This window comes from Myxocyprinus asiaticus, chromosome 5, assembly GCF_019703515.2.
Source record: "Myxocyprinus asiaticus isolate MX2 ecotype Aquarium Trade chromosome 5, UBuf_Myxa_2, whole genome shotgun sequence".
Lineage (NCBI taxonomy): Eukaryota > Metazoa > Chordata > Actinopteri > Cypriniformes > Catostomidae > Myxocyprinus > Myxocyprinus asiaticus.
Genome location: NC_059348.1, coordinates 29694618 through 29718982, shown reverse-complemented (window position 1 = coordinate 29718982; position 24365 = coordinate 29694618). Strand labels below are relative to the sequence as shown.

The window sequence follows — 24365 nt, the reverse complement described above, 5'->3', positions numbered from 1 at the left end:
CTGACTCTCTCCACTGGTGCTCCATTGATGGTGATGGGACTGTGTTCTCTGTCTTTTCTTCTGAAGTCCACCACAAGCACCTTTGTCTTACTGACGTTGAGGGAGAGGTTGTGCTCCTGACACCAGTGTGTCAGAGTGTGTACCTCCTCTCTGTAGGCTGTTTCATCATTGTCAGTGATCAGACCTACCACCGTCGTGTCATCAGCAAACTTAATGATGGCATTGGAGCTATGTGTTGCCACACAGTCATGTGTGTACAAGGAATACAGTAGTGGGCTGAGAACACAGCCCTGTGGGGCTCCAGTGTTGAGGGTCAGTGATGAGGAGATGTTGCTGCCTATTCTAACCACCTGGCGTCTGCTTGACAGGAAGTCCAGGATCCAGCTGCACAGCGAGCTGTTTAAGCCCAGAGCCCGGAGTTTCTCATCTAGCTTGGAGGGCACTATGGTGTTGAATGCTGAGCTGTAGTCTATAAACAGCATTCTCACATAAGTGTTCCTTTTTTCCAGGTGGGAGAGAGCAGTGTGTATTGTAGATGCAATGGCATCATCAGTGGAGCGGTTGTTGCGGTAAGCAAACTGCAGCGGGTCAAGAGAGAGTGGCAATACAGAGCAGATGTAATCTCTGATTAGTCTCTCAAAACATTTGCTGATGATGGGGGTCAGAGCAACAGGACGCCAGTCATTTAAGCAAGTTATTTTTGATTGCTTTGGAACAGGCACAATGGTGGATGCTTTAAAGCATGTGGGGACTACAGACAAAGAGAGGGAAAGGTTAAAAATGTCCGTAAAAACACCAGCCAGCTGGTTCGCGCACGCTCTGATGACGCGGCCCGGAATGCCGTCTGGGCCAGCGGCTTTGCGGATGTTCACCCGTCGGAAGGATCGGGTTACATCCGCTACAGAGACGGAGAGTAAACTAACCTCTGTAGCTTCAGCCGCGAGAGCTCTCTCCGCGAGGGCGGTGTTATTTCCCTCGAAACGAGCATAAAAAGTATTTAGCTCATCCGGTAGAGAGACAGCAGTGTTCATGGCGGAGTTTTTATTCCCTTTAAAGTCCGTGATGATGTTAATTCCCTGCCACATGCTTCTAGAGTTGGTGGTGTTAAACTGTCCTTCAATCTTACTCCTGTACTGGCGTTTTGCGGTTCTGATAGTTTTTCGGAGGGCATAACTGGCTTGTTTATGCTCCTCCACGTTCCCGGAATTAAAAGCGGAGGTCCGCACATTAAGTGCCGCGCGAACATCGCTATTGATCCATGGTTTCTGATTTGGATAGATTCGTACAGTTCTGGTCGGAACGACGTCCTCTACGCACGTTCTGATGAAACGCATTGCGCTATCAGCGTAAAGCTCGATGTTATCAGAGGCGGACCGGAACATCTCCCAGTCTGTGTGATCAAAACAGTCTTGTAGCGTAGAGTCTGATTGGTCCGACCAGCACTGGATCGTTCTGAGGGTGGGTGCTTCCTGTTTCAATTTCTGCCTGTAAGCAGGCAGAAGCAGAATGGAAGAGTGGTCCGATTTGCCAAATGGTGGGCGGGGGAGGGATTTGTAGCCATCCCAGAACGGAGAGTAGCAATGGTCCAAAACCCGGTCCCCTCGTGTGTTGAAACTAATGTGCTGGTGGTATTTTGGTGTGACTGATTTTAAACTGGCTTTATTAAAGTCCCCGGTCACAATGAACGCGGCCTCAGGGTGCGTGGTTTCCTGCTTGCTTATAATCCCGTACAGTTCCTTGAGTGCCCGGTCTGTGTCGGCTTGTGGGGGGATGTACACAGCAGTGATAATGACCGCTGTGAATTCCCTCGGTAGCCAGAATGGTCGACACAGAAGCATAAGAAATTCCAGATCAGGAGAGCAGAAAGACTTGATAGAATGTACGTTCCTCTGATCACACCAGGAGTTGTTGATCATAAAACATACACCACCACCTCTGCTTTTACCTGAGAGGTCTTTCGCTCTGTCCGCTCGGTGCACGGAGAACCCCGTGGGTTCAGTGGCTGAGTCTGGAATCTCCACAGACATCCAAGTGTCTGTTAGGCAGATAATGCAGCAGTCCCTTGTATCTCGTTGGAAAGAGATCCGCGCTTTCAGCTCACAGAGCTTGTTATCCAGAGACTGAACATTTGCCAGTAGAATAGTGGGTAGCGGGGGTCGATTTGCGTGGCGTCTTACTCTGTTTCCCCTTTTCCTCCTGCGTTTCCGCGGCTGGGCTGCCCAGACAAAGGGCTCCGCTGGCGTGTTTGTAAACAGCGGGTCGGCATTGAGGAATGTGAAGTCCGGTTTACGGCGTGAGATTGCTGAACCGATGTCCAAAAGTGTCTGTCTGTTGTAGACAATAAGGCAGACAACATCCAAGACAAAAAACATAAGAATTGTGAACAAAACAAACAAAACATTACTATGTTGTGTCGGAGCTCGCAACGCAGCAGCCATACTCGGCGCCATCTTGAGTCGAAATGTCGATATAGGACTAATTTTTACTGTGGATATAGATACTTGTCTACCTGTTTCCTCCAGCATCTTCACAAGGTCCTTTGCTTTTGTTCTGGGATTGATTTGCACTTCACACCAAACTACTTTCATCTCTAGGAGACAGAATGCGTCTCCTTCCTGAGCGGCATGATGGCTTCGTGGTCCCATGGTGTTTATGCTTGCATACTATTGTTTGTACAGATGAACATGGTACCTTCAGGCATTTGTGGAGGTCCACAATTTTTTTTTCTGAGGTCTTGGCTGATTTCTTTTGATTTTCCCATGATGTCAAGCAAAGAGGCACTGAATTTGAAGGTAGGCCTTAAAATACACTATATTGCCAAAAGTATTCGCTTCACCCATCCAAATAATTGAATTCAGGTGTTCCAATCACTTCCATGGCCACAGGTGTATAAAATGAAGCACCTAGGCATGCAGACTGCTTCTACAAACATTTGTGAAAGAATGGGCTGCTCTCAGGAGCTCAGTGAATTCCAGCGTGGTACTGTGATAGGATGCCACCTGTGCAACAAGTCCAGTCGTGAAATTTCCTCGCTACTAAATATTCCACAGTCAACTGTCAGTGGTATTATAACAAAGTGGAAGCGATTGGGAATGACAGCAACTCAGCCACGAAGTGGTAGGCCACGTAAAATGACAGAGTGGGGTCAGCGGATGCTGAGGCGCATAGTGCACAGAGGTCGCCAACATTCTGTAGAGTCAATCGCTACAGACATTAATGTGGCCTTCAGATTAGCTCAAGAACAGTGCGTAGAGAGCTTCATGGAATGGGTTTCCATGGCCGAGCAGCTGCATCCAAGCCATACATCACCAAGTGCAATGCAAAGCGTCGGATGCAGTGGTGTAAAGCACACCGCCACTGGACTCTAGAGCAGTGGAGACGCGTTCTCTGGAGTGACGAATCAAGCTTCTCCATCTGGCAATCTGATGGACGAGTCTGGGTTTGGCGGTTGCCAGGAGAACGGTACTTGTCTGACTGCATTGTGCCAACTGTGAAGTTTGGTGGAGGGGGGGATTATGATGTGGGGTTGTTTTTCAGGAGCTGGGCTTGGCCCCTTAGTTCCAGTGAAAGGAACTCTGAATGCTTCAGCATACCAAGATCGGTGATGATCTGGGGGTGCTTCAGCAAGGCTGAAATCGGGCAGATTCGTCTTTGTGAAGTATGCATGAATTAAGCCACGTTATCCTGGAAGAAAACTTGCTTCCTTTTGCTCTGACAATGTTCCCCAACTCTGAGGATTGTTTTTTTCCAGCTGGACAATGCTCCATGCCACACAGCCAGATCAGTCAAGGTGTGGATGGAGGACCACCGAATCAAGACCCTGTCACGGCCAGCCCAATCTCCAGACCTGAACCCCGTTGAAAACCTCTGGAATGTGATCAAGAGGAAGATAGATGGCCACAATCCATCAAACAAAGCCGAGCTGCTTGAATTTTTGTGCCAGGAGTGGCATAAAGTCACCCAATAGCAATGTGAAAGACTGGTAGAGGGCATGCCAAGATGCAAATATTTGGTTATACCACCAAATATTGATTTCTGAACTCTTCCTCCGTTAAAACAATTAGTATTGTGTTGTATAAAAATGAATATGAACTTTTTTCCTTTGCATTATTTAAGGTCTGAAAACACTGCATCTTTTTTATTTTGCCCAATTGTCATTTTCATCAATAAATGCTCTATATTACAATATTTTTATTTGGAATTTGGGGAAATGTTGTCAGTGCTTTATAGAATAAAACAAAAATGTTCATTTTTACTCATACATACCTAATAGAGGGCCTGGGTAGCTCAGTGAGTAAAGACGCTGACTACCACCCCTGGAGTCGCAAGTTTTAATCCAGGGTGTGCTGAGTGACTCCAGCCAAGTCTCCTAAACAACCAAATTGTCCCGGTTGCTAGGGAGGGTAGAGTCACATGGAGTAACCTCCTTGTGGTCGCTATAATGTGGTTCGCTCTTGGTGGGGCGCGTGGTGAGTTGTGCGTGGATGCCGCGGAGAATAGCGTGAAGCTTCCACACACGCTATGATTCCGCAGTAACGCGCTCAACAAGCCACATGATAAGATGTGCGGATTGACGGTCTCAGACACGGAGGCAACTGAGATTCGTCCTCCGCCACCTGGATTGAGGCGAGTCACTACGCCACCATGAGGACTTAGAGCGCATTGGGAATTGGGCATTCCAAATTGGGGAGAAAAAAAGGAGAGAAAAAAAATACCTACCTATAAATTAGGGTTGCGTGGTATACAGGTACTAACAAAATATCGCAATACCAAAAAATAAAAAATTATACAATATCATCTTTTTGTTAATTTCGGTACCATATTAGAGTATGCTGCCATTAGCTAAATGTAATGTGAGTTTTGAGATGAAATCAAAGACTATTTGAATATAATAATGGGTCAGTCCATCTCAATTGGTTCAGCACAGGTTGGATGACCATTTTTAATTTTCCTATTTTTTGATTAGTGATTACCTCTATGTATTGGTATTACAAAACCACCAGTTTTTTTATTTTATTTTTCTTGGTTTAACCACGATGGCCGTCTTTGTGTCATGGCACATGACAAATTTTGGTTATACAGCTTTTTACAGAAACCTCAATATCTCGGCTCAGGATGGTCCTAGCTCTTTGGAACAAAAACTGATCTCTAGAGCACATTACAGGGTAAATGAACATATGTAAACATTTTGCACATTCTTGTTCTTTAGACTTAGAACTTAAGTCCTAATGTAATGCTCAAGATTCCTCAAAGTTCCACTTTCAGGGTCAATTTATAATGGGAAGGGTTCGAGTCTGTCTTAATCACAGTTTTCCACGCTGATGTCCTCAACCAATGGTGTGTCTTTAACGCATTACGTTTCTCAGCCAGAGAAACAGATAATTCATCCCTAGGGAGAACGACAGTGATAAAATCTGCTCTGTCAGTCATAACCCACTGCTTAAAGGTGATGTTATCAGGAAGTGTCATCTTTGTCTGACACTTCAAGCATCTGCAGTAAGGCCTCTATACCTGGACACTGGTCATACTTGTTGAGCATGCAGTCATAACTGTTTGTCACAGCCTAGAAGTTCCAGCAGGTCCTTGTAGTCCACTTTTAAGCTTTTGCTGACTCAACCATCAGCTTGATGTTCTGATGTTGTGTGCAGACACACACAGTGTAAGTTCCAGATGCTCCTGCCAGCACACACTATTTTGGCCTCGGTTCACAAAATTTTGATCTCTCTATCTTTAAATCTGGGTGCTGATTTTTAAACTCCACATACAGTTCATTAAGGTTACTTAAAACTAAACGCCTCCGTTTATGAACTTTTTGAAGAACCCTGTGATAAATAGTAAACTGATAATTTTGCAGTGGTCTCTTAATTTTTTCCAGAGCTGTGTGTGTGTGTGTGTGTGTGTGTATATATATATATATATATATATATATATATATATATATATATATATATATATATATATATATACAGGTGCATCTCAATAAATTAGAATGTCGTGGAAAAGTTCATTTATTTCAGTAATTCAACTCAAATTGTGAAACTCGTGTATTAAATAAATTCAGTGCACACAGACTGAAGTAGTTTAAGTCTCTGGTTCTTTTAATTGTGATGATTTTGGCTCACATTTAACAAAAACCCACCAATTCACTATCTCAAAAAATTAGAATACATCATAAGACCAATAAAAAAAATATTTTTAGTGAATTGTTGGCCTTCTGGAAAGTATGTTCATTTACTGTATATGTACTCAATACTTGGTAGGGGCTCCTTTTGCTTCAATTACTGCCTCAATTCGGCGTGGCATGGAGGTGATCAGTTTGTGGCACGGCTGAGGTGGTATGGAAGCCCAGGTTTCTTTGACAGTGGCCTTCAGCTCATCTGCATTTTTTGGTCTCTTGTTTCTCATTTTCCTCTTGACAATACCCCATAGATTCTCTATGGGGTTCAGGTCTGGTGAGTTTGCTGGCCAGTCAAGCACACCAACACCATGGTCATTTAACCAACTTTTGGTGCTTTTGGCAGTGTGGGCAGGTGCCAAATCCTGCTGGAAAATGAAATCAGCATCTTTAAAAAGCTGGTCAGCAGAAGGAAGCATGAAGTGCTCCAAAATTTCTTGGTAAACGGGTGCAGTGACTTTGGTTTTCAAAAAACACAATGGATCAACACCAGCAGATGACATTGCACCCCAAATCATCACAGACTGTGGAAACTTAACACTGGACTTCAAGCAACTTGGGCTATGAGCTTCTCCACCCTTCCTCCAGACTCTAGGACCTTGGTTTCCAAATGAAATACAAAACTTGCTCTCATCTGAAAAGAGGACTTTGGACCACTGGGCAACAGTCCAGTTCTTCTTCTCCTTAGCCCAGGTAAGACGCCTCTGACGTTGTCTGTGGTTCAGGAGTGGCTTAACAAGAGGAATACGACAACTGTAGCCAAATTCCTTGACATGTCTGTGTCTTGATGCCTTGACCCCAGCCTCAGTCCATTCCTTGTGAAGTTCACCCAAATTCTTGAATCGATTTTGCTTGACAATCACAAGGCTGTGGTTCTCTCGGTTGGTTGTGCATCTTTTTCTTCCACACTTTTTCCTTCCACTCAACTTTCTGTTAACATGCTTGGATACAGCACTCTGTGAACAGCCAGCTTCTTTGGTAATGAATGTTTGTGGCTTACCCTCCTTGTGAAGGGTGTCAATGATTGTCTTCTGGACAACTGTCAGATCAGCAGTCTTCCCCATGATTGTGTAGCCTAGTGAACCAAACTGAGAGACCATTTTGAAGGCTCAGGAAACCTTTGCAGGTGTTTTGAGTTGATAAGCTGATTGGCATGTCACCATATTCTAATTTTTTGAGATAGTGAATTGATGGGTTTTTGTTAAATGTGAGCCAAAATCATCACAATTAAAAGAACCAAAGACTTAAACTACTTCAGTCTGTGTGCATTGAATTTATTGAATACATAAGTTTCACAATTTGAGTTGAATTACTGAAATAAATGAACTTTTCCACGACATTCTAATTTATTGAGATGCACCTGTATATATATATATATAGCCTACATTTTTAATAATGTGCAAAACATCTTTTCTTTGCTATTCACATTGAACGAATCTGCTGAAAAGGCAAGTAAAATTATTCACGTGCACGCGTACATGCCCAGATAACATAATCCCCAGTTGATCCATAACACCGGCCCATCTCAGCGGTACATCACAATAAACATCTCTCATTCAGAATTTTCAAATGTTTTTGTGTTGTTTTGTGGTCTGATTAATTACAAATGTCTGTGATCACATCTGTGTGAATGTAAGAGCTGCTTTTAAATCATGAAGAACACAAAAAGTGAAAGCAACTGAGGTGGTGTTTGACTAATGTATACATATTAGTCTGGCGGTGTGCATAAAGTCTGTGCTTCATTATCTTATGTATTGTTTATTGACCAACACTAGTATATACACATACAAAATATTCTGTAAATTGACAGTGCTTGCTTTTTGTTTATTATAATGTTATAATCATGACAGACCATATTCTGGGTGTTATGAACTTAACGTTGTCCTATGTGCATTTTCAGTTTAATTATATGCGACTCCGTGTGTGTGTGTGTACACATACATAAACAGTATTTGACACGTGCTCAGATAACTGACATGTTTAAAGCAGAAACCAACAGGTGTTGTTCACCCACTTCATCGCTGCTTGGGCGAAATGAAGCTGTTAATTGAAAGATCAAATTTAAGTGAAATAAAAATAAAATGTTGGCTCTCGTCAGTAAACGGCAGTATCACTTTTTCAAGATATATAAATAGAAACAAACATTTCGCTGGGTTTTGCCTAGGGCTCCCCCCAACCAAAGATTTTCCTAGTTGACTACAGTAGTGGCCAAAAATATTGGCACCCATGGTAAATATGAGCAAAGAAGGCTGTGAAAAAACACAAAAAACATTTTGATCTTTCATTCAAACATTTACAAAAATCTAACCTTTAATTGAAGTAGAACAATTAAAAGAGGGGAAATATCTCATTATTAAATATTTTTTTCCAAGAAACGGTCACAATTATTGGCACCCCTAGAAATTCTTATGAGTAAAATATACCTGAAGTGTATTCTCAATAATTTTTTTTTTTTTTTTTTTTAGTGCACCTGGGTGACTAGGAACATGAAATTTCTCAGCCATGACTTCCTGTTTCACAGGGGTATAAATATGAGGTAACACACAGGCCAAATTCCCTTAATCATCAGTCACAGTGGGTTACACGAAAGAATATAGTTCTGATGTGTGGCAAAAGGCTATTGAGCTTCACAAAATGGGAAGTGGCTATAAGAAAATAGCCAAAGCATTAAAAATACCCATTTCCACCATCAGGGCAATAATTAACAAGTTTTAATCAACTGGAGATCTTAAGAATTGGCCTGGAAAAAGACATGTCTATATTGTCTATATTGAAAAAAAAAATCACCAATCAAGTTGTTTGGGAGGGTTTCAAGAAAAAAAGCCTCTGTTCTCATCCAACAACAAACTCAACCATCTTCAGTTTGCCAGACACTACTGGAACTTCAAATGAGACTGGGTTCTATGGTCAGATGAAACAAAAAAGAGCTTTTTGGCAGCAAACACCAGAGATGGATTTGACCACGGTTAAATGTGGTGCTGGGTCTTTAATGTTGTAGGGCTGTTTTTCTGCCAGAGGTCCTGGACATCTTGTTCGGATACATGGCATCATGGACTCTTAAATACCAACAAATAAAAAATCAAAACCTCACTGCCTCTGCCAGAAAGCTTACAGTGGGCCCTGGTTGGATATTCCAGCATGACAGTGATCCAAAACAAACATCAAAATCAACACAAAAATGGTTCACTGACCACAAAATCAAGGTTCTGCCATGGCCATACCAGTCCCCTGACCTGAACCCCCATAGAAAGTTTGTGGGGTGAACTGAAGAGGAGAGTCCACCAACATGGACCTCTGAATTTGAAGGATCTGTAGAGATTCTGTATGGAGGAATGGTCTCGGATCCCTTGCCAGGTGTTCTCCAACCTCATTAGACATTATAAGAGAAGACCCAGAGCGGTTATTTTGGCTGCAAAAAGTATTGGATAAAAGGGTGCCAATAATTATGGCCAATGCATTTTGGAGAGAAATATTTGTTTAATAATTAGATATTTCCCCCGTTTCAATTGTTTTACTTCAATTAAAAGGTTAGATTTTTGTACATTTTTCGAAGGAAAGATCAAAAGGTTAAACAATGCAGTTTTTTTTTTTTTCACAGCCGCCTTTGCTCATATTTACCATGGGTGCCAATATTTTTGGCCACTAATGTAGTAGTCATTAGTTTAAGCCATTAGTTGTTGCACTTTTATGATATTAATTTAATTACATAAATATATATTTTTGGGGGGCATCAGAAAATGGTTTGAGTTCCAGGGCTGAGAGAGAATGTTATAAGTTCTACATTATAGAGAAATACGAAACCGTAATAATGAGCCTTTAAAATATACATTTTACAAGCGCACGCATGAAGCGAGCAGCAGCGACACAGGCAAAAGCGGTAATGATTCTGAATGTGTCGGGGAAAAACCAGCAAGGAGACTGTCTGAACATTTTGTTAATTTATAGAGAAAAATGCACATTAGGGTTCTGCCGACAGACAATGATCTCGGGGATCGATGATGGCTGATGGCTTTGACGATGTCAAGACGATATTTGGCTCGTTTTCCCATGTATTAAATTATTGTTATTATTATTATTATTATTATTATGATGATGATGATGCTATTATCAAATTAATATTACAAATAATTTGCCCATAGACACACAGACCCGTGCAATGTAGCTGGATATATATATCATGAAGGAGGGAACAAAACTCATTTATTCACACACGATTTTCCCAGACAACAAAATACCCGATTGGAAGAGAATGCACAGATGTTCTTTGCCAGAGAGATGTTGCCCTTCACAACTGTTATAAAGCCATCTTTCAAAAAGTTCAACTACACACACTACGCATTTCAATTGCACTTAATTGTTTTCCAGTTTCATTTGATTCTTTTAGTTAAAATAAATAAAGTTCAAAGTTTGAAATCAAGCTGCCTTGCATTATTGTGTAGGGCAGGCTATTGCTTAACGAAAATTACCCCATAGTACCACCTAGCGTCCAACCAGCGGTAATACCGGTGCTCGTCAGTTTGAACATGAATAACTAATTACTGCATGGACTAGCTATGTAAACGATCATGTCTGTCCTTCACTGACTGCGTGACTTATTTTTAGATCTATTATTTAATACTTCTATTAAAATTGGATTTATTTTTATTTTTCAGGTTTGCAGTTAAAATGAGGTAGTTTGATTATTCGTTTCAACTGGTAAATGTCCTTTGCTCAGATAAGGAAATTAGGTTCTTGGTGAAACTTTGTTAGGTGAAGGATCTAATTTACTGATTAAGTTGATCTTTTCTTTAAAACACATTAATGGAACATAATAATATCCCTAAAGTATACCTTTTAGTGTTTTCACAATGTTGTTGTCACAGTAGTTTAAAATGACTTTTTAGCTGTTTCCATTGCTTTACAATTGTCCAAGAGAGAGGTGGATTACATTGAGGCTCGTTAGCTCTTCTTTGCATTCCCTGATGTCATCCTCAAAGTTTGCCACCTGAATTTTTTTTAACCCGTATTCAACAACCTGAATATTGAGACCTGAAATCCACCACTTGAATAATAAAAACTTGAATTTCACAACCTGAATTTATTTTTAGGTGAATTCACAAAATATTTTCAAATATTTCATATTAACAGCAAAAATGTTCAATAACATCAAATTACACTTTTTTTTCAAGATCATGAATTCAGAAGCTTTTTCAAATTCAAGTTCAGGTGAAATAAAAATGACGCAATAGATTGATTCTTGTTTTCTCTGCTTCTTTGTATGTGTTTTGTTTTTGTTTCTTAGCATTCCTATAATGTCTCCAAATCTTATTTCCATTGGCAAGATTATACAGGTATGTGAAGTAATGTCAAGGATGACTTGTGTTAATGGATTTTCTTATTTTCATGCAGGCTTTATTAGAAAACAAGTTAAAGGCATTTAGTATCGGCAAGATGGCAGTTGCGAAAAGAACACTAAGTAAGAAAGAGCAGGATGAACTTAAGAAGAAGGTAAGTAGTACACTATGTTAATTATTACTGGCTTGAGACATTCATAAAGCAATATACGGTATTGATCGACTTGTATCTTATTGATCTTCTCGCACTTCCTCTAGATTGCCTAAATGCTTCTTCCCAATCAAAACTATTCTTTGTCATTCCTCGGTTAAACTGATACGATAGCATTTACTAGTGCTTTATGCATCTGTACATATATTTATATCTGTGCAATGTATTAGCTCTATGTAGTGTCATGAGTGTTTTTTTCCTTGTCAAAACCTGGTCTTGGAGTATGGGTTCAATAGTACAAATGACAGTGCCTGTTACAGATAGTTTACACCAGTATTATCAATGCACAGAACACACACAAAATGGTAACTGATGTATCTTTTTAATGCTCAGAGGTTTATGAAATAATATTAACATTATATTGCTAAATTACTAAAGCATTCTGTGATTCTTCAAAGGAGGATGAAAGAGCCGCTGCAGAGATCTATGAGGAATTTCTTGCTGCCTTTGAGGGAGGTGAAGGAAAAGTTAAGACTTTTGTCCGTGGTGGCATTGCCAATGCTACAAAAGGTAAGTTAATCATCTGGATGTTGCTGCAGTGACCATAAGGTTAATATATAGCCAGCTTTAAACTACAAAATAACAAGAAAAGGTGTATTTACACAGATTGTTTAATGCTGCACAGAGGTGGCATAAATGTTGGGACGTGTAGTGACATCATCTTGTGTTGACCATTTTTCTTCTGACGTCCTTTGCACACGCGATTAAAGAGCAACAACAAAATCAACAACACTGACGGAGGTCGCCAGGATTGGAGCTACACTTTTGTTAGGGCTGTTTTAAACAAACTGTGGCTGCATCCGAAAATGTAGATTGCCTAATCAGTTAATGGCTTAAATGATAGCATTTTTTAATGAATGGAATTCCTAAGGAAACTGGTCTCATAACAGTTACCGTATTTTTATTCTACCTCCTTATACAGCCTCCAAAGGCAGCATTTTTTTCAGTTATCATACAGTCACAGTTTTTACACTGGGTGCGTGTGCTGTGCCTGCGTGTGGTGTCCCTGAAGCTGCACTAAGAGGTGAGGCGAGCAGCCTGTTTTAACTATGCAGCACACGCGGAAAACATGTTGAAAATGCACTATAAACCTATTTATCAACACAATCTTTTACATTAAATGCTTTTATGACTCCACATAAAATACTGTACTGAACTTTCCAATCATTGACCTAAAGATGTCTTAATGCATATTAACTACACATTAACAGGCATGCAACTTCCCTCATGTAAATTAGATTTTATGACAGTTGTTTATTATAGATCTTATTTACCCACTTACAATAAACATCTTTTTATTTGTCTGTTATCCCCCCCAAAAAAAAAAAACAATGTAGTAATAATCCAGAAATCACTTTATTTTCTGTATTGTCACACAGTACAGATGCAATAAACTCAAAACGCATCTGCTCACCCCTCGCACACACATGAAACAGGCGATATTCTTATACATTGTTGGTTTTATGTTATTTCTGTTAAGGGAATTGGAGAATTGGCATAGTCCTCTAAAAAGCAGGCTAGCAGCTACAAGTTTGTTTACTCATTGCAGCTGCAGATTCTCATTGCTTTGTGCATCATACATGTTTGACCAATCACAGGCTGCAGCACCTCCCACAGTCCTTCTGGGGTAGAAGTACCCACCCTGGAGTAGGAGCTAAAAAGTTAGTCTAAAGGCCCATTCCCACCTACAGTCCTGGTACTTTTCCCTCAGTAACTTTCTAGATGAGAACTCTTATGAGGAACGGAGACTTTTCCCCTGTTGAATTCACATTCACAAAAGGAACCACCGTAGTGATATCATCTATTATCGACAATATTTTCTGACGTTATTTGCACGCATGTTTCAATAGCAACAACAAAATCAACAACACTGACAGAGAATGCCAGGATCGGAGTTACACCTTTATTGCTTAGGGCTGTTTTATACTAACTGTGGCTGCATCGGAATGGAACTATCTTAACAGTTAGAAAAGCACCTTATTTCATACAGCCTCTCAAGGCAGCATTTTCCAGTTTTCGGACGCAGCTTATGTCTTCAGGTTACAGTTTAAACTAGGCTCGTGAGCCACGCAGGAGGTGCTCCGTGCTGCAGCTGGAGGAGATGAGAGACGAGGTGGTGAAATTGTGCTTTTAACAGTGGAGCACACGCTGAACTCGGTGGGCAACATGTTGAAAATGCACTATAAACCTATTTATCAACAATCTTTTACAATAAAGGCTTTTATGACTCGGCATAAATTACTGTACTGAAATACTCACTCATTGACTTAAAAATGACATCTTGATGCAAGTTAAACACATAGTATCAGGCACGCAATACTTCCCTCATGTAAACTAGATTTAATGACGGTTTAGTGTATAATAAAGTTGAATTACCCACTCTCGATAAACATCTGATTTTATCTGTCATCCCAGGAAAAAGTTGATGTAGTAATCCAGAAATCACTTTATTTTCTGTGTAGTCACACAGTACAGATGCGATAAACTCAAATAGTATCTCCCGATGAAGTCACACAGACATGCGAGATGTGATTTTTCTTTGGATACTTTATTTCTGTTAATGGAATTGTAAAATTAGCGCAGTCCTCTGAGTAGCAGGCTAGCAGCTAGTTTGTTTACTAACGGTGGCTGTGGAACTCCTCGCCTTTTCTCAAACAAAGATTTCCAGAAGAATATTTCAGCTCTGTAGGTCCATACAGTCCAAGTGAATTGGTGCCAACATTTTGTAGCACAAAAATCCACATAGAGGGAGCATAAAAGTAATCCATATGAGTCCAGTGGTTACATCCATGAGTTCAGACACTATATTATAGGTGTGGTTAAGAAACAGATCAATATTTAATCATTTTTATCATAAATACTCCTCCCTGCCTAGTAGGGTGCGATATGCACAGAGAATGCGAATCACCGAAAACAGAAGGAGAAGGTGAAAGTGATGGAAAAAGGACTTAAATATTGATCTGTTTCTCACCCACACCTATTATATCGCATCGGAAGACATGGATTTAAACACCAGAGTCGTCTGGAGTACTTTGTTGCCCTTATGTGGATTTTGGGGCTTCATAATTTTGGCACCTATTCATTTGCGTTGTGAAGACCTACAGAGCTGAAATATTCTCCTAAAAATCTTCGTTTGTGTTCTGCAGAAGAAAGTCATACACATCTAGGATGGCATGAGGGTGAGTAAATGATGGGAGAATTTTCATTTTTGGCTGAACTATCCCTTCAATTCAGCTGTGTAAAGACACCTTTATTGTCTCCTTATGTGTGTCCTGACCAAAGTGTGTGTTCATTTTGTAGAGTCCACTGATTACAACAATAGAAAAATAAAATGCCATGGATGCACACACATATATGAATATAAATAAATCTATATAGGAACAAGGTTAATTTGACATTTCCAACAGTTATGCAAGATGGATAAATATTTGTAAAATTTTTTTAATTGTTTTAACATCTATTCTGCTTTTTCCCTTACAGAGGAAGTGGCAGTCGATGATAAGAAAGGAAAGCTTTACAAACCGAAGTCAAGAATTTTGGAGACAAAAAGTATTTTACCTCTGGAAACTCCACCACAGTTTTTAACTATAGACAAACACAATGTACGTTTTTATTTTTAATTTTTTTTATTCCTGTTTTATTTTGATTTGTTTCATTGATCTTTCACAAATTTTGTCGTGCTGTTACCCAGTATTTTCCAATTATATTATTTAGGCATCGAAGAAGGGAGAAAAGGAAAAGAAAAAGAGCAACCTTGAACTCTTCAAAGAAGAACTCAAACAGTTGGTATTCTTTGCCTTTTGACTATTTAACAAACACTTTGCCTCTTTAATATGAAATTAAATGGTATCCTCTGTTGTTTTTGTAGAATACAGGAAGAGCGTGATGAACGTCACAAGTTGAAGGGCCGTGTCAGTCGTTTTGAGCCTCTTTCCACGATGGAAGGAAGGCGATCCTGTAAGTTATTTCTTTGTATATATTTTTTTCCCACCAAAAAAAAGTTCCCTCTGTTTTTCATTGGAGTCGGACTCGTCCCACATGTCATGGCCACTCCCACAATTTAGCAGCGTATTCTTTAATCAAGGAAACAAAATTCACACTGCTTCTCTGCTTCTTTTAGCGGATGGTTCTTCACGAAGAAACCGTCCGTCCAGTGGTAATTTTGTTTTATATACTGTGTAATGCAATTACGTGACCATTTTGGTGTATATGTAACACATCATGGAGGACAAATTATAGAAATTTAGGTGGTTATTCAGCGCTGTTGTTTTGTTTTTCAGTTTTGGATGATTCAGCTCCTGGCTCACATGATGTTGGTGATCCAACAACTACAAATCTTTATTTGGGGAACATAAATCCACAGGTAACTGAAGCTTTTTTTTTTTTTTTTTTTACAGAATTTTACTAAACCCCATCAGTGTTTCATACTAAAACATACTCTTTAATATTACAGATGAACGAGGAGATGCTCTGTCAAGAATTTGGTCGCTATGGTCCATTAGCCAGTGTGAAAATCATGTGGCCCAGGACTGATGAAGAGAGGGCCAGAGAGAGGAACTGTGGCTTTGTTGCCTTCATGACGAGGAGAGATGCTGAACGTGCACTTAAACATTTAAATGGTAAATCTATCAATCTAATCTTTCTGTCTGTTCATTTATCTGTCTATATATTTATTGGTATCCCTTAGGACTTACTATTGCCCCTTTTTAAATCTATGATTACTTTAGCAAATGCTGTCCATTTCAGGCAAAATGTTAATGAATTTTGAAATGAAACTGGGATGGGGTAAAGGTGTACCAATTCCACCTCACCCAATATACATTCCACCTTCTATGATGGAGCATACTCTTCCGCCTCCACCCTCTGGACTGCCTTTCAATGCCCAGCCCAAAGAGAGACTGAAGAACCCCAATGCTTCTATGCCTCCCCCTCCAAAGAGCAAAGACGAGTTTGAGAAGGTAACTTGGCATACGTGGGACAAAAAGATTTCGGTTAGCATGGTCAAAAATGTAGATAGGGAAAGTGACTTTCTTTTTGTAATTTTTTTTGAAAGAGGTGTAGGCTTAAATACTTTAGTTTTATTCACCTTTGTACAAAAGTGCTTTGCTTTAGACTTGTCATTTTACTAAATTTAGCAACTTCGTTATTAAATCATAATATCAATTAAATATGTACCATGCTGATTGTACCGGTAAGTGGTTTTGAGTGTAGAATATTCTTTGGACAAATCATTTTATAGGCCATGGTGTTTTCCAAAGTCTAGTTAGGATGAACTGTGCTGCTTTTGATACTCTCTGATTGTTGCAATGTTTTGTTTTTTGTAAAAAAGGATTATTTAGAGAATGTAAAGAGAACTTAGAATTTAAAAAAACATATTGTTGATTCAGATGGTGTAGCATTTCAGTGCCTCTTTCTCTAAGGAATGTGTTCAGTCAAGTTTTAAAACTGACACTGTAGAACACGTTTGTTGTTGTAGGAGTATATGTTGCATTTAGTGTTATGCTTGTTTCTTTTTAACAATACTCACATATATTCTATGTTTATTATCTGATGTGACTTCATATCCAGACTCTGTCGCAAGCCATAGTCAAAGTGGTTATCCCAACAGAAAGGTACATGTTTTTCTTTTTTTCCAAATTCTTATGAAATGTAGAGAACTTATCCCATCTCTGTAGTTTGAAACATTGGACATGCACGCTACCAGAGGCTGGTTTGGGTGAGCAAAAGTTGAGGCCTTGCATGAAAATCTAGTATATCAGCTGCATACACACATTGCATTTCTCTACGAAGGGTTTGTGTCATAATGCTCAGATAGTGAAGTTAAAAGAAAAGTTCACCCAAAAATGAAAATTCTCATCATTTTCTCACCCTCATGCCATCCCAGATGTGTATGACTTTCATTCTTCTGCAGAACACAAACAACAATTTTTAAAAGAATATCTCATCTCTGTAGGTCCACACAATGCAAGTGAATGGTGTGCAAAATTTAAAGCCCAAAAAAGCACTTAAAAGCAGCATAAAAGTAATCCACAAGACTCCAGTGTGTAAATCAAAGTCTGCTGAAGTGGTCCAGTTGGTTTTGGATGAGAACAGATTTCAAACTCGATTACACTTCCTAGCACTATCTAGCGCTCTGCGCATACATCAAGCACTAGGAAGTGTAATTGAGCTTGAAATCATGATCGTGCCTAGAGACTGCAATGGACACCCAAACTCGATTAGATAGTTTCAGAAGATATGGATTAAACCACTGGAGTCGTATTGATTACTTTTATGCAGTCCTTATGTGCTTTTTGGTGCTTAAAAGTTTTGGCCCCATTCACTTGCATTGTATGGACCAACAGATATTCTTCTAAAAATCTTTGTGTTCTGCTGAAGAAAGTCATACACATCTGGGATGGCATGAGGGTGAGTAGATTATGAGAATTTTCATTTTGAGAAATTCATTAGCAATTCTTTGTAAATAAGAATTTCTATTTTTTTAAAGGAGGTAATTCTGTGAGTTTATTATCGTTTCTGTGGACATACATTATGAATCAATGTTTTCTGTGTATTTTAGGTGTCAATGTTAAGGCATGCTTGACAGTTTGGTAGTTCTACTTATTGAGATGTTTTTAAAGTGATAGTGCACCCAAAATTGAAAGTTCTGTTTTCATTTATCATAGTGTTGTTACAAACCTGTATGACTGACTGACTTCTACTGTGGAACACAAAAGGAGTTTGTAGGCAGAATGTTAGCCTCATGCACCATTCACTTTCATTTAATGTTTTTGCATACAATGAAAGGCAATAGTGACTGAAACTAGCTTTTTGCCTAACATCTCCTTGTATGTTCCACAGAAGAATGAATGTCATTTGTGTTTGGAACAACATGAGGCTGAGTAAATGATGCCACAATTTTCATGTTTAGATGAACTATCACTTCAAAGGCTCGGGTATTCTTAATTTTCACGTATTGGATTGTATCGCACACAGTCGAGTGTTCAGCTTTTGAAAGTATACTCTTTTGACAATAAGCGAATATGAACGCGTTCAGCGCATGCGCACTACGACTGCTTTGTGATAATCTTTTACAGCAGTCAACGACAGGTGCCGATGATGCACACAGACGAGGACCGTCTGCATGTCGGGAGTGTGCAGACTGTACTGATGATGAAATTTGCATGACACGTACTGTGCGTGATCCGATCTGGAATGTGAAAAATTGAAGTATACTCACGCCTTAAGAATGTTGCTAAGAGTTTGACCGACATTTGATCTGATATGATCCATTCAGCTACTAATAATTTACCAACTGAAACACTAAAGAATGCACTTATTACACATTCACGTAGTCTCAGTTACACACAGACCACACCTCTGGCTGTTGCTCACTTAAACTGCCACAGTAGCATGGTTCAAAATCGACACCCAATCCCCCATAGTCTCAGTGACCTTTGACATTGGCCTTGGTGAGCAGTACAAGTTGAACTGTCTGCAGCTGCGAGGGACCAGAAAAGCGTCACGGGATGGATTGGGGAAAGTATACAGAATGATTGCCTCACATTGGTATGATCGGCTCCAATACTTGTGATTTGTGTTTCAGTACATTTGAGAAACATCATCTGTTGATTTATCGGCCACTTCACGAGCCAGCTCTGGAACCCCATTATTGTTCCTATCCCTTAACTGACTCTAGAAGTGATTACATGGTTATTTGTCCCTCTCCATCCACACTTGTTTGTTGTCAAAAAAAATATGAAGAACTGACACTTTGCCTCACCAGAAGTAGAAGTTATGAGGGAAGAATGCTATGGCTGAGACTCTGTAGATAGACTCTTATGTTTTGTTAAAATTGGTCACTGCCAGTCAGTTTTAAATCTTAAAAGCTCAAAAGAACATGTCTATTGACTTATGGATAGCAGTGCAAAAAATATTGCATTTTATCAGATGTCATACTGTAGCAGTAGGAGCTGTTTAGATGTGGCTTGTGATGGCGCTGAATCTGTTTCGCTTTAACTGTGTTTTTCTCGTAGGAATTTGCTCTCTCTCATCCATCGAATGATCGAGTTTGTGGTGCGTGAGGGGCCCTTGTTTGAGGCTATGATCATGAACAAAGAGATCAACAATTCGCTCTACCGGTGAGTTAAAGGCGGGCTTTTTAGTGTACCTGTTTTCTTTCCAACTCAAAACATTTGAAACAAACTCGGTGCCTTAAACTAAAATCTTTACATCTTAAAGGGGCAGTTCACCCAAAAATTAAAATTCTGTCATCATTTTTCACCCTCATGTTGACACAAACTCTAGAGTTTCCTTGTTCCATGGAACATCAGAGGAGATTTTAGGCAGAATGTTAACCTTGGTCACAATTCAATTTCTTTGGATGTAAAAAAAAAAAAAGATGCAATGGAAGTGAAAGGCGACTGAGGGTGTCAGCCCCTAATATTCTGAATAGCATGTCTGTTTGTGTCCATTCAGTTTGAGTCAATACTTACGGGTTGGAACAACATAAAGCAAGTAAAAGATGACATAATTTTCATTTTTGGGTGAACTATCCCTTTAAGTTTTTGGAGTTTAAGTCTTAAATTTTCACAATCTCTACTTGTCTTGGTTGAAGATGTACTCTGAGAAAGGTTTCACAACAAACATTGGTCTTTTCATGGATTCAACAGGTTTTTATTTGAAAATCAAAGTCCAGCTCACGTCTATTACCGATGGAAGTTATACACCATATTACAGGTTAGTATTATTTATCTTTGCCTACTTGTCAGGAATTTAGTTGATGGTGCCCAAAAATCAAGGTAAAATTGTTCGTTCCTAGGGCGAATCTCCTACAAAATGGAAAACTGAGGACTTCAGAATGTTTAAGAATGGCTCTCTCTGGCGACCACCACCTCTTAACCCATATTTACATGGCACTCCCGAAGATGAGGAACTTGAAGATGACGATGATGATGACGATGAAGAAACCAGCAAGAAGGGCGCGTTGAAAGACGAGTACGTATCATTGTCAAAGTGTTGTTTGCTTTCCTCGTCTTGGATCCTTTCCTGGAGATATGAACTCATCAGCAAGAATGGAGCTACCAGGCTTTTGGGTGTGTGTTCTTAGGGTTCTTTTTCATTGCAGTGAGAGGGATAAACTGGAGGAGATGCTGCGAGGTCTCACGCTGAGGAAGAGCGACATAGCTGAGGCCATGCTCTTCTGCCTCATGCGTGCTGATGCGGCCGAGGAGATTGTGGAATGCATTACTGAGTCTCTGTCCATACTTAAAACACCTCTGCCAAAGAAGGTTAGACTTGTGTAACAAAATTAGGATAAACTAAAATTTCTGCATGCATGTCTTCACTCGTTCTCATTCCTGTGCACTTTTGTCCCCACTTTAGATTGCAAGACTGTATTTGGTGTCAGACGTGCTGTATAACTCCTCTGCAAAAGTTGCTAATGCCTCTTACTACAGAAAATTGTAAGTGTGGCTTGATTTCAGTATTCGATTTCAGTACTCATTTTCGATTTTTCCTCTTATATTTAATAAGTGCATGCTCAAGTTTTAGTTTTTGTTTGTCTGTTTATCTAATGTTTCTCTCGCCATTCTTTTACAGCTTTGAAACAAAACTCAGTCAAATATTTTCTGACCTCAATGCAACTTACAAGACAATACAGGGCCACTTACAATCAGAGCATTTCAAGGTGTGCTTTCCAGTTTGTTACACTTCCATTTACCCATTCTTTGGTTTTCGAACAAAGACAGAATGCACTGTCTAGAGTTGATGTTTCTTTTCTTCGTCTCCACAGCAGCGTGTAATGTCCTGTTTTCGTGCATGGGAGGACTGGGCAGTCTATCCTGATCCTTTCTTGATTAAACTGCAGAACATTTTCCTGGGGCTCGTGAGTCTCGATCCAGAAAAGGAGATTGTAGAGCCAGTGCCAGAGGTTAGTTTGGTAGAAATGATCTGATTCAGTTATTCTGATTCATAGGTAAAAAATAGATGCTTGGATACATTATATCATCCATTCTGGATTGTCTTGCTCTGGTCACTGTCATTTTTGGCATCAAATAGTTATTGGCAGTTCTAATTAGTCAGAGTATCACTCTATTCATGGGCTGGAGGATTGAGCATATTATGCGTTTTGAATTAGCAACCAGAAAGAACAGAGGACATTGATGGTGCTCCTATTGTGGAGGAGGAGCTGGATGGTGCTCCTCTGGAAGATGTGGATGGCACACCCATCGATGGAGCACCAATTGATGGAGCGCCAATCGATGATCTGGATGGAGTGCCCATCAAGGGAGCAGATGATGATCTAGATGGTGTTCCTTGTAAGAATTCTGATGACTCATTACCAATCATACTATCACATCCCAATTTGTTCATTATTTTACATAACACTCTTGTTTTGTAAGTACTTTACAGAATCTCATCAACATTGACATACTTGCAGAAGTTGATAATGTAGTGGCAGACACTCTAAAAGAAACTTGGATTATAAATCTGTTTTCTTCTTCAGTAGATCACTCTGGGCAAAAAACAGGTTTTAAGTTAGCACCGTCAAAATGGGAGGCAGTAGATGGTGCTGCTTTGGAGGCTCAAGGTTAGTTCAAATGACATTTATCACATTATTTAAACCTCAGTTTCCAGCTTCATATACTGTGTATGAATCCAGAAAGTTGATTTTACTTTGTTGTTTAGCCGTAACCACATCAAAATGGGAAATCTTTGATCTTCCCGAAGAATCAGAGAAAAGTAAAGATAGGTATGATCTGTTAGCTAATTTTTTTTCCTCAATTTTATTTTAGCGGTTTACAATTTATTGGTAATTTCTGGATTGGTTTGAAAAAAGATTGCGATTGTGTATCGCAAAGTGCTATCTGCCATGTATTTTGGAACTCACTTTTACATACTTTGTGTCATAGAACAACACATGAAGCTGAAAGCAAAGACTCTTTCAAGAGCTCCAGCTCCACAGAACAGCAATCTTGCTCTAATCCTGTTAGAGAAGAATATGATTCAAAGTCGGCAAAGTTTTCTGAGATGAGTGAGGAGAAACGTGCCAAACTGCGAGAAATCGAGGTATACTTAAGCTAAATGTACCAAACCTAAAGCCTAATGGATAGTTAACCCAAAGAAAATTATTTACTCACCCTCATGGCATCCCAGATGTGTATGACCTTCTTTTTTCTGCAGCTGAACAAAAATATTTTTAGAAGAATCTGAGCTCTGTAGGTCCTCACAATGCAAGTGAAAAGTGACCAAAACTTTAATGCTCCAAAAAGCATATAAAGGCAGCCTAAAATTAATCTAAAGATTCCAGTGGTTTAATCCATGTCTTCTGAAGCAATCAAATTGATTTTGGGTGAGAACAGACTAAAATATTACTCCTTATTTTGAAGGCACGATCATGATTTAAAGCACGATTACACTTCCTAGTGCTTGACGCATGCGCAGAGCGCTAGGAGGCGCTAGGAAGTGTAATGGAGTTTGAAATCATGATCGACAAGGAGACTGCGGATGTCATGATTGATAGTGAAAAAAATATATACTTTGGTCTGTTCTCAACCAAACCCAATTTGATCGCTTCAGAAGACAGCTAAACCACCAGAGTCTTATGGATTACTTTTATGCTGCCTTTGTGCTTTTTTGAGCATCAAAGATTTGGTCACCATTCACTTGCATTGTGAGGACCTACAGAGCTGAGATATTCTTCCAAAAAATCTGTGTTCTGCAGAAGAAAAAAGTTATAAACATCTGAGATGGCATGAAGGGTAAGTGATGAGAGATTTGTTTCATTTTTGTGTGAACTATCCCTTTAACATTCCTGAAAGCAATGTACAAAATAATTTGCCTCATTTTGTTCTTGTGTTGTAGCTTAAAGTCATGAAGTTTCAAGATGAGCTTGAATCTGGGAAGAGACCCAAAAAATCTGGACAGACTATTCAAGAACAAATAGAGCTCTATCGGGACAAATTACTACAAAGGGTTGGTATCAACTAAATAGTTTTAGAATCGCATTCCCAACTTTTTTGCCATATTTAAACTGCTGTGATTTTATTGTTCAGGAGAAGGAGAAGGAGAAAGAGACAGAGAAAGAGAAAGAAAAGGAGCGAAAAGACAAAGACAAATCTGATGTGTCGCACAAAGAGAAGGACAAGGATGACTCCACACCAAGTAGAAAAGAAAAGTAAGATACATGCATAAGAACCCAAAAGTCATTCAGCATATGAATGAATAAATCTCAATGTTGAGGCATGTGCTTTTGTAAATGTTCTACTCTTTTATTACCTCTTAAGATTGTGCGTCTTCAGAAATACTTACAAATACTTCTTTACTGTGATTACATTACAGTAGTTATGTAAAAGCGTTGAATGTGATTTTGTTTTAAGGTTACAGTTTATGAGCTGCAGTGTGTTTGACTCTTAACATAATCATGCTTTTTTTTTTTCACAGAAAACGGAGGCACAGTCCCTCCCCCAGCCCCACTCGAAGTAGCAGCAGTAGACGCGGCAGGTCGCCCTCACCACGATCAGAGCGCTCTGATAGATCATACACAAAGGACAGCTCTCGATCTTCTTACAGAGACTCTCCGAGAGACAGCAACCGGAAGTCATCTAAAAGGTAAAATTATGATTTAATCTCTTTATAGTCACAGCATAAAACTGAATTCTTATAT

At 39.5% G+C, this 24365-nt stretch overlaps 1 protein-coding gene across 6 annotated transcripts in view; it reads left to right on the top strand.

Moving 5' to 3' along the window:
* LOC127440451 (U2 snRNP-associated SURP motif-containing protein-like) overlaps positions 1-24365 on the top strand; it is a 39188-nt gene that overhangs the window by 13914 nt on the left and 909 nt on the right. For 2 of the 6 annotated variants that reach the window (XM_051697019.1, XM_051697024.1), the window contains exons 2-25: positions 11564-11662; positions 12118-12229; positions 15200-15321; positions 15434-15501; positions 15588-15676; positions 15840-15875; positions 16000-16082; positions 16173-16338; positions 16466-16677; positions 17288-17331; positions 19735-19839; positions 20371-20437; positions 20520-20695; positions 20826-20988; positions 21083-21162; positions 21299-21386; positions 21492-21629; positions 21837-22017; positions 22206-22289; positions 22388-22451; positions 22612-22768; positions 23564-23674; positions 23755-23876; positions 24143-24310. In XM_051697019.1, the coding sequence (XP_051552979.1) occupies positions 11564-11662; positions 12118-12229; positions 15200-15321; positions 15434-15501; positions 15588-15676; positions 15840-15875; positions 16000-16082; positions 16173-16338; positions 16466-16677; positions 17288-17331; positions 19735-19839; positions 20371-20437; positions 20520-20695; positions 20826-20988; positions 21083-21162; positions 21299-21386; positions 21492-21629; positions 21837-22017; positions 22206-22289; positions 22388-22451; positions 22612-22768; positions 23564-23674; positions 23755-23876; positions 24143-24310 (2735 nt within the window). Of the gene's footprint in view, positions 1-8692; positions 8712-11563; positions 11663-12117; positions 12230-15199; positions 15322-15433; positions 15502-15587; positions 15677-15839; positions 15876-15999; positions 16083-16172; positions 16339-16465; positions 16678-17287; positions 17332-19734; positions 19840-20370; positions 20438-20519; positions 20696-20825; positions 20989-21082; positions 21163-21298; positions 21387-21491; positions 21630-21836; positions 22018-22205; positions 22290-22387; positions 22452-22611; positions 22769-23563; positions 23675-23754; positions 23877-24142; positions 24311-24365 lie in introns of those variants that run through there. The other 4 variants (XM_051697022.1, XM_051697020.1, XM_051697021.1 and 1 more) reach the window with 4 other exon arrangements.